This window comes from Triticum aestivum, chromosome 2D (genome assembly GCF_018294505.1).
Source record: "Triticum aestivum cultivar Chinese Spring chromosome 2D, IWGSC CS RefSeq v2.1, whole genome shotgun sequence".
In the NCBI taxonomy this organism is placed as follows: Eukaryota; Viridiplantae; Streptophyta; class Magnoliopsida; order Poales; family Poaceae; genus Triticum; species Triticum aestivum.
In genome coordinates this window covers 5,794,558-5,803,768 of record NC_057799.1, presented here as the reverse complement: position 1 = coordinate 5,803,768, position 9,211 = coordinate 5,794,558, and the positions used below count along the sequence as shown (strand labels likewise).

At 46.1% G+C, this 9,211-nt stretch overlaps 2 protein-coding genes across 2 annotated transcripts; one reads left to right on the top strand and one right to left on the bottom strand.

Annotated features, from left to right (window-relative positions):
• Positions 1-293: 293 nt before the first annotated feature.
• Positions 294-5,158, bottom strand: LOC123050976 (uncharacterized). Its single transcript, XM_044473699.1, has 5 exons — positions 4,538-5,158; positions 3,273-3,725; positions 1,743-2,789; positions 1,567-1,633; positions 294-1,437 (listed from the first exon to the last, which is right to left on the bottom strand). The coding sequence occupies exons 1-5, from the start codon at positions 5,072-5,074 to the stop codon at positions 767-769; spliced, it is 2,775 nt and encodes a 924-aa protein (XP_044329634.1). The 5' UTR covers positions 5,075-5,158; the 3' UTR covers positions 294-766.
• A 219-nt stretch (positions 5,159-5,377) lies between these two features.
• Positions 5,378-6,998, top strand: LOC123048164 (uncharacterized). The gene is made up of 3 exons (XM_044471317.1): positions 5,378-5,575; positions 5,686-5,832; positions 6,398-6,998. Exon 3 carries the CDS (start codon positions 6,452-6,454, stop codon positions 6,848-6,850), a length of 399 nt encoding a protein of 132 aa, XP_044327252.1. The 5' UTR covers positions 5,378-5,575; positions 5,686-5,832; positions 6,398-6,451; the 3' UTR covers positions 6,851-6,998.
• Positions 6,999-9,211: the final 2,213 nt, after the last annotated feature.

The window sequence follows — 9,211 nt, the reverse complement described above, 5'->3', positions numbered from 1 at the left end:
TATTTTTTTATTTTTTTGCGGTTCTGACAATTTTTTTGTTTGTAACTAACAGATTCTAGGGAGACAAATAGCAATGCAAGACCAGTTCAATTTGAAGACATGGCATCCAAGCACCCATCCTCAGATGATATAATAAATATTTTAAATGGAAATTCACTCGAATTAGAAGCTGTCCTGCTTTCAAGCCCAAATGGAAATTCAACGACAAATGGGGTGAATACCTGTGTCCAGTTCTTCTTGGTCTAGCATTTTGACAGTGAGCTTTATTTCTCACATTGTATACCTTAATTCAGTAGCATGCATCCTCCGAGGACAAGAACAAGACAATTACTGAATATATGGCAACATCAGGCATGATTTGGAAGGAACTATTACCTTGCTGTTGCTGGCATTTATCACTTAGCTAAGAGCCCAAAAGTAACAGCATACCAGGGTAGCAACATACACAAAAGACCCACCAGTGGTACTGCCAACTCCAGGATAGCGCTATGAACTATCTACACGACATCGATCTAGCTGGGGATTCCCCGCCACTTACCATTGGCAACTACCTATTCACAGGTGTGCTGAAATTCTCTAACCAAAGTCACCGCCGTGCGGCAACATGATCTCTCAACACACACAAAAGACTCACCAGTACTACGGCCAACTCCACGACGCAAAATACTCGCCATCTACACTGCATCTAGAAGGGCGTTCCCCACCACTCACCATTGGTAACTACTTATTCACAAGCGTAACGATGACGTGCTCCCACCCACCAAACTCACCGCGGCACGGCGGTGGACAGATTGTTCGCTTCCGCCTTGAGCCTCGAGATCTCCATGGCATTGTTCATCCTCCGTGCGACGGCAGACCTTATTACGCCGCGGACAAGATAGGCATGTAGTTCAAGGTGACGGACAGCCATAGCCAGGGCGCGAAGTAGCGTGCCCAGTTCTAGGCCGTCGGCTTCTTCGCGAGCAATCTCCTCCTCCAGCTTTCTCAAAGCTTCCCGCAGTTCGGCACGGCTATTCTTCATGTGAATTAAAGCTTCCACGCGCGATCTCAGGTCCCCGACATCGAAACCACTTGCCTCGAGATAAGCCAGGCACTCCATCTTCCGCTCGAGTAGCTCATCGTCGTCCTGAACGCCCAGCCTGTTTATGCTTTCCGCCAGATCAGCAAAAGAGATCATCAGACCCAGTGCCAGTCCTTCATGGAGCTCTGGAACGTGCTGCTGGAACTGATGCAGATTTGGCCGCTGTGGCGTTGTCCTGAATATCTCCAGTGCCTCAAGCTGTGCCCACAGTGGGGAGGTCTTCACAATTGGAAGCTGCTGGATTGCCGAGGATTCTGAACCACTCGTGTGCATGATACTCTCATGCACAGCCACAGTTTCCGCAGACAAGGGACGGCAAGAATCATGTGTTCCATTACCTTCGTGTGATTGTGAACCTGGAAATGGAAGGTGTCATTGATATAAGTCCTAGTAACATTGTGAACATTGTGAAAGTGTTGCTGACTATTATGTAGTCAGTACACATTGCTGACTGTTAAATAGAAGTTAAATAGTCAAAAACTTACGGTCTTCAGAGGAAGAGATAATGTTGCTGCCTTCTTCAATGCCTTTAGCACCTATCCCTTCCATTGGCTGCATTTAGTATTTACAAATGTAAACAAAGTAAGAGCAAATGATATTTTTAATGATCTTACGACCAGTTTAAATAGCTAAGGGGATGCGATAACAAGCAACAGCTCACAGTTTCAGGTTTCTCCACTAGAGGCACTGCTGTTTGGAAAGAAACACATCCCTTCATTTGTCTGAACAGTACAGCCCCAGTTCCAGCAGTTGACTGCTTATCCTGACCGCTTAATACTTTTTTTGACCCTTTAATACCGGTAAAACATGAGCTAATAAGCGATCGCGTTCCTAATGGCAGGCCCTGTGGAATAGGCCTTGATTGTCCAAACGCTCCAAACAACGAAGCCTGAATGTGAGAAGATGATTGTGCAAGATGACAGCTTGTAGCAGGTGAAGATGAAGAACTCAGACGGCCAAATGATGCCATTGGTGGCAGTGAAGGAGGTGACAACTCAGATCTTGGTGCCAATACTGCATTTCCCTGCTTATGATTAATTTCAATGTTTTCTTTACAAACAGATGAAAGAGGAGAAATTTGTTCTGGTATCACATCTCCATTCTTCAACTTCTTTTTGTCTCGATGAGAACCAGGTTCATCACTGATTTTATCCGATTCATTATCCAAGTCAGCGGAAATTGGCCTTTTTGGAGAAGTTAATTGAGGTCCATTAGCAGATTCCTTCATTTGTCTGAACAGTACAGCCCCAGTTCCAGCAGTTGACTGCTTATCCTGACCGCTTAATACTTTTTTTGACCCTTTAATACCAGTAAAACATGAGCTAATAAGCGATCGCGTTCCTAATGGCAGGCTCTGTGGGATAGTCCTTGACTGTCCAAACGCTCCAAACAACGAAGCCTGAATGTGAGAAGATGATTGTGCAAGATGACAGCTTGTAACAGGTGAAGATGAAGAACTCAGACAGCCAAATGATGCCATAGGTGGAAGTGAAGGAGGTGACAACTCAGATCTTGGTGCCAATACTGCATTTCCCGGCTTACGAGTAATTTCAATGTTTTCTTTACCAACAGACAAAAGGGGAGAAATTTGTTCTGGTAACACATGTGCATTCTTCAACTTCTTTTTGTCTTGATGAGAACCAGGTTCATCACTGATTTTATCCAAATCATTATCCAAGTCAGCGGAAATTGGCCTTTTTGCAGATTCCTGAAATGGAAAGGGTATTCAAGACATGTTTGAGGTAATGCTGAATAACATCATTTGTGTTATGGAATGCAGAACAGGGACTGAATAAACTCGCATATTCCGAATTCATTTGCAGCAGCTTCTGGTATGAATAAACATGCAGATACATATGGCTATCATGATGGGATCATGTCTATCGGTTAACCGAGCCAAAGATTAAAGAACAAACAGATGGAAAGTGTCGTTAACACTGATGCAAACAGTGCCCAATGAAGGTGAGACTAATGAGTAACATAGTGCAAACAGTATAGTGCTAAGAGCAGCCAAAGCATGGTAATATTGACAATTTTTATTGAAATCTGAAGTACTAAAACTATGAATGCTCCTTGATCAAATACACCTCAGAACGCTATGTAATACATGCAACGACCGCACTAAATGGCATTCTGATCTCCATCAAGGAAAAGAATGACCGAAGACAAAACACAGAATATACAGATGTACCTTCTTCAAGCAGGGTACCCATTTTTCACCGTCCCAGTCACAGAGTGACCTGAGCTGCGTAATTTCAACCCTCAGCGCATCCATATCGATCTCATCAAGATCTGTCTTGTGACAATCCAACATTACTACATACTTCTTGTCGATCCCAGTACCTAAGACCTTCAGAATAACACCAGGCCACCAGCTATCTTCATGGAGGACCTCAACATGAGAAGGAGAAAATCTGTACTTTGAGTCAATACGGATGATGCCGCGTGCTGGACGAATATATTGAGAATCCAGAATCTCAGTAGCTGATTTCCCGTCCTTTCCATTATGCATATACTTTACTAAGAAATTTGTAGCACCAATCACTTTAAGAACAGTAGCTAGATTCCAGGATTCGCCAAAGTTCGTTCCAGATTGACTCACTTCAACTTGGTCTCCCTCGCTGAAAAAAGGGGATGCATTGTCCTGCCCACAACAGGAGTAAGTAAACTGTTACTTCTTTAACACTACTATCAGGAAAAAACAATGCCTTTTTTTAACAGATTTCCTAAATAAAATTAGCTCTTGGCCACGCATAATCCTTGTTTAAATTCAGTAAACATGAAAATTTAGCTATAATTCATCCAAGAAAGTTTAGAAATTTACAGAAGCGAAAAATCATGTTTTAAAGTTGACGAAGAAAATGCTACACGCAACAATCAATTTGGGCTACCCACAAAGGAGAAGAAAAACAATATATCTAATCTGGGCAAGGTACACTCAGGAACGTAAAAATACTAAAGCAAAATTAATGATTTTAGCCATAGGCCGAGATCTCGGCAATGGCCATTCCATCGAGCAGGCTGTGTGCGGAAACATATGAGATGGTTATCACTAGTTTTCAAGAAACATACGAGAGCAGTGCCCATTTCAGTATTTGTTACTGCTTGACCGACGAATGGCCAGTCGAACGAACTAGGTAGATAGCTCAGCCCAAATTAAGAACATAATGTTGGCACCAATCAATCAATAGACCCAACAAGTAGTTGAATTGAAAATGATAAAACACCAGACGGATAATTCCACACGACACATCCTTGATGGCGGCTCGAGATTCGCCGTATTCGGCATTCCATCGAGCAGGCTGCGCACGGAGAAGAGCTCAACAGAGTAAGGCATTATGCCGAGCAGGTGGTGCGCAAGGCAGGCTTGCAATGGGCCATGGCGATTTCATCCATCCATAATCAAACAAATCATCTGGATGAAGGTTAATTAAGACGAAAAGGAGCCGGACTCACCGCCTTGGCAGCGGGGACCCAGCGGCCGCCGACGAACTCGCGGTGCGGCCGGAGGTCCGCCTCCTGGAACTCGATGGTCTCCCGCGAGGTGGGGAACGCGACCTGGTACACCCGCCTCAGCCGGCGCCGCAGATCCCCTCCGGCCACCGCGGGCGCCGGGGCGACGGCGGAGACCACGCCGGCCCACCACCCCTCGCTGTGCAGCGCCTCCACCATGTCGTGCACCGCGAACCGCCTCGGCGCGGCGCGCGGGGGGCGCGGGCGCACGCAGGCCGCCGCCACGGCCTCCTGGAGGGGCTCGCCGTCGTCGCCCTCTAGCGTGGAGTAGACCACCGTGTAGCATTTGTTGCCGCCGCGGTCGGAGGAGGAGGAGGGGAGGTGGCCGGCGACCGTGGCCTCGTAGAAGGAGCCGGCGAAGCCGGGGTCCTCGCTGCGCACCTCCACCTCCGCGCCCACCGGCAGCATGTCGTCGAGATCCGACGAGGAGGAGGAGGAGGAGGGGCTCGGTGGGCGCCTCCTGTAACGGTGACGCCCCATGGGAGCTGCGCTGGGAAGGTGATCGCCGCGCTCGTGGGTTGGGTTCTTGGGGGAGGGAGAAGGTGGCGGAGGCGACGATGCCGGTGTGGGATGGGGTGGTGGTCACTGTCTTGTGGGGACTCGTGAGCTGAGTTGGACTCCACTTCCGAGGCCAGTTTCTGGTTGTGACGCGTGGAGTGGCTCCTGGTCGGCGTGGTATGCTGACGTGGCACATTAGGGTCCCACTTTCTAGCAGCCGATGAAGCCGTGAGTTAGACATCGTTCGCCCAGCCGTGTCGAGCCGAACTGTCAAACCCACCCGAATCGGAACCGGCCCACCCCCAGCCCTCATTCTCTCTTGCTCGACTTGTCTTTATCTGCTCCCACTCTTGCGCCGCGGCCCCCTCATCCCACATCTCCGGCCGCCACCGCCGTGTCGCCTTGGTGTCCTCGACTGATGAGTACAACAGCGAGAATTCTTACTAGTACACCAACTCAGCTTTTGACGAAGGCGTCGTCCAGGTCAGTTGCTAGAGCTAGGGTTAGGGTTAGGGTTTGTATTTGGGGATTTTTCTGTTGAGCTTGATCTGAAGTTTTCTTCCCAAATCTTTTGCTCTCCTTTGCACACGCAGATCCTTGCTACCACGGAGAACTCCGATTTCGAGGGCCCTGAAACTGACATTGTTGTTTTGTGCCACGAACACGAGAAGCAGATAGAGAGGCAGGTTGCTTTCGAAGGTATTCTCACTGGATGGAGATTCCTTGCTTGTGCTGAGAAGGTATGTGCCAAACTTGTGCTAATGCTGCTCTGTCTTAATTATTTTGTCATTGTTTAGCTTTGATTTTCTTTTGTAGGAGGCAGATCTGGCTTGTTTAGTTTGGTTGTCTAAATAGGTGGTTAATGCTTAGTGATGTCATTGTTTAAGTGAGGTCATTGCTTAAGTTAGGCTATTGATTGAATCCATTCATTTTGTAGTTGGCAGATCTGGCTAAGTGAGGTCATTGTTTATATGGTAGCATGTGCACAGGGTTGTGGCATGTTCCTTTGTTTTGTAATTTTGATTATAGTGTGGATAAGTGAGGTCTTTGTTTATAAGTGAGCATGTGCATATGGATATGTTAAATATGTTATTAAGTACTGGTTGCCTACCTGCTGTTAGTAAACATGTGCATGTGCTAAGTGAGGTCTTTGTTTATAAGTGAGCATGTGCATGTGCATATGGATATGTGAAATCTATTATTAAGCACTCATTGTTAACCTTTGCCTAATTGCTGCTACTGGTTTTGTTAATTATGTTGCCTAGCTAGTTTAACAAATTAAGGCCTATCTGGTTTGTTTAATAGGAGAGTAAGAACTGTGGACTAGTTGAATGGACTTATCCAGCTTGGCCAACTACAATGGAGAATGCATTGGCCAACTTATGGGAGATGTATGAAGAGTGCCAGGGGAACAAGATTGAGGAAAATCTGATGAGCTCATTTGTTGTTCATAGTCTGACACAAGAGAAGATCAAGTTGCAGGCGAGTTATGAGAGGTTGGTTAAAGATGTCAATGCCCTTTTGGATGCCCAGGAGCAGAGGGCTCAGATGGAAAAGAAACCTGATGAGAGCAAGCTGCAGGAGAAGTATGACATGGTGAAGAACCTGATAGCTGCTAAAGCCAGTGTCATTAAGAACATGAAGTTGAAGCTAACTGAAGAGAAGAAGAAGATGCAAGCCACCATTACCGGGCTTGAAAAGGCTGTGGAAAAGAACAAGGTGAAGCTGGTTCGGATCAAGGCCATCTTAGAGGAATGAGCCACTGAAGTATCATTAGGCATTGCTTGCCTTTTGTATAGTGTGGTTTAGCATTGCTGCACTATGGTTATGGGAGCATGGGTACTATGTATGGATATAGTAATATGCTAACTATTTAGTAATGGCTGTGTAATGTACTTATTTAGCACTTGGCAGTATGTATGGATCTAGTAATATGCTACTTATTAGTTATGGTTATGTATGGATCTTGTAATATTATGTTGGATCTAGTAATATGCTACTTATTAGTGATGCTGCTTGGATGAATATAATATTATGTTGAATGTGATGCTGCTTAGATGAATGCTTTATTTGAGTGGTTTTGTCGAGGTCGAGAGACCCTAGAATCTAGTTGGGTGGTTTCGTCGAGGCCGAGAGAGACCCTAGAATCTAGTTGGGTGGTTTCGTCGAGGCTGAGAGACCCTAGAATCTAGTTGGGTGGTTTCATCGACATCGAGAGACCTTAGAATCTAGTTAGGTTGTTTTGTCGACGCCGAGAGACCCTATAATCTAGTTGGGTGGTTTTGTCGAGGCCAAGAGACCCTATAATTTAGTTGGGTGGTTTTGTCGAGGCCAAGAGACCCTAGAATCTAGTTGGGTGGTTTTGTCGATGCCGAGAGACCCTAGAATCTAGTTGGGTGGTTTTGTCGAGGCAGAGAGACCCTAGAATTTAGTTGGGTTCTTTTGTCGATAATGAGAGACCCTAGAATCTAATTGGGTGGTTTTGTCGACGCCGAGAGATCCTAGAATCTAGTTGGGTGGTTTTGTCGACGCCGAGAGACCATAGAATCTAGTTGGGTGGTCTTGTGGACACTGAGAGACCCTAGAATCTAGTTGGGTGGTTTTGTCGACGCCAAGAGACCTAGCATCTATTTGGGTGGTTTTGTCGACGTCGATAGACCCTAGAATCTAGTTTGGATGGTTTTGTCGACGTCGAGAGACCCTAGAATCTAGTTTGGTTTCAAAGCCAACACAAGTAAAGATAACATAGGTTTCAAAGCCATCACGAGAAGATAACATTGGTTTCACAACCAACACAAGTAAACATACCATTGGTTTCACAACCAACACAAGTAAAGATAAGTTTCTGCCAACATAGGCAACACAAGCAGTACTTCAACACAAGTAGCACCCCCAACACAAGTTTCAAAGCAAACATAAGTTTCTGCCAACATAGGCAACACAAGATGGAATACTTCTAGTTACCAGAAGCATATAAGTACTCCTTCATCTTGTAGGTACTAGTCTTCTTCCTTCCAGTCTGCCGAGGAGGTAAAAAAGTTCCCCTATGGCTTGCAGCAGAGGTAGAGGTTGTACCAGCAGTGGTTGCTTTCTTCCTTGAAGACCTCCTTGGAGGAGCAGAAGGTGCAGGGGCAGTATTCTTCCTGGGAGACCTCCTTTGAGGAGTAGAAGGTGCAGAAGCTGCAACTGCGGTTTTATTCCTGGGAGGAGCAGTAGGTGCAGTAGCAAAAGCCGTGGTTTTCTTCCTGGGAGGAGCAACACCAGTAGTGGTGCATGGAAATGGCCTCTTGTTGATGCAGCAGTTGTTGATGATATGCTTGTTGAAGCATGTGACCTGTTTGGCTGCATTGCAAGAACAAGTAAGGTGCATAAAGAAAACTGCTGCTTGATGATATGCCTGATATGTCTCCAACGTATCTATAATTTTTGATTGTTCCATGCTATTATATATTCTGTTCTGGATGTTTAATGGGCTTTATCATACACTTATATATTATTTTTGGGACTAACCTATTAACCGGAGGCCCAGCCTAAATTGCTGTTTTTTTGCCTATTTCAGTGTTTCACAGAAAAAGGAATATCAAACGGAGTCCAAACGGAATGAAACCTTCGGGAACGTGATTTTCGGAACAAACGTGATCCAGAGGACTTGGAGTGGACGTCAAGCAGTAGACGAGGAAGCCACGAGGTAGGGGGCGCGCCTACACCCCCTGGGCGCGCCCTCCACCCTCGTGGGCCGCTCGTAGCTCCACCGACCTACTTCTTCCTCCTATATATACCTACGTACCCCAAAAACATCCAGGAGCACCACGAAAACCTAATTCCACCGCCGCAACCTTCTGTACCCATGAAAACCCATCTTGGGGCCTTTTCCAGCGCTCTGCCGGAGGGGGCATTGATCACGGAGGGCTTCTACATCAACACCATAGCCTCTCCGATGATGTGTGAGTAGTTTACCTCAGACCTTCGGGTCCATAGTTATTAGCTAGATGGCTTCTTCTCTCTCTTTGGATCTCAATACAAAGTTCTCCTTGTTTCTCTTGGAGATCTATTCGATGTAATCTTCTTTTGTGGTGTGTTTGTCGAGATCCGATGAATTGTGGGTTTATGATACAGATT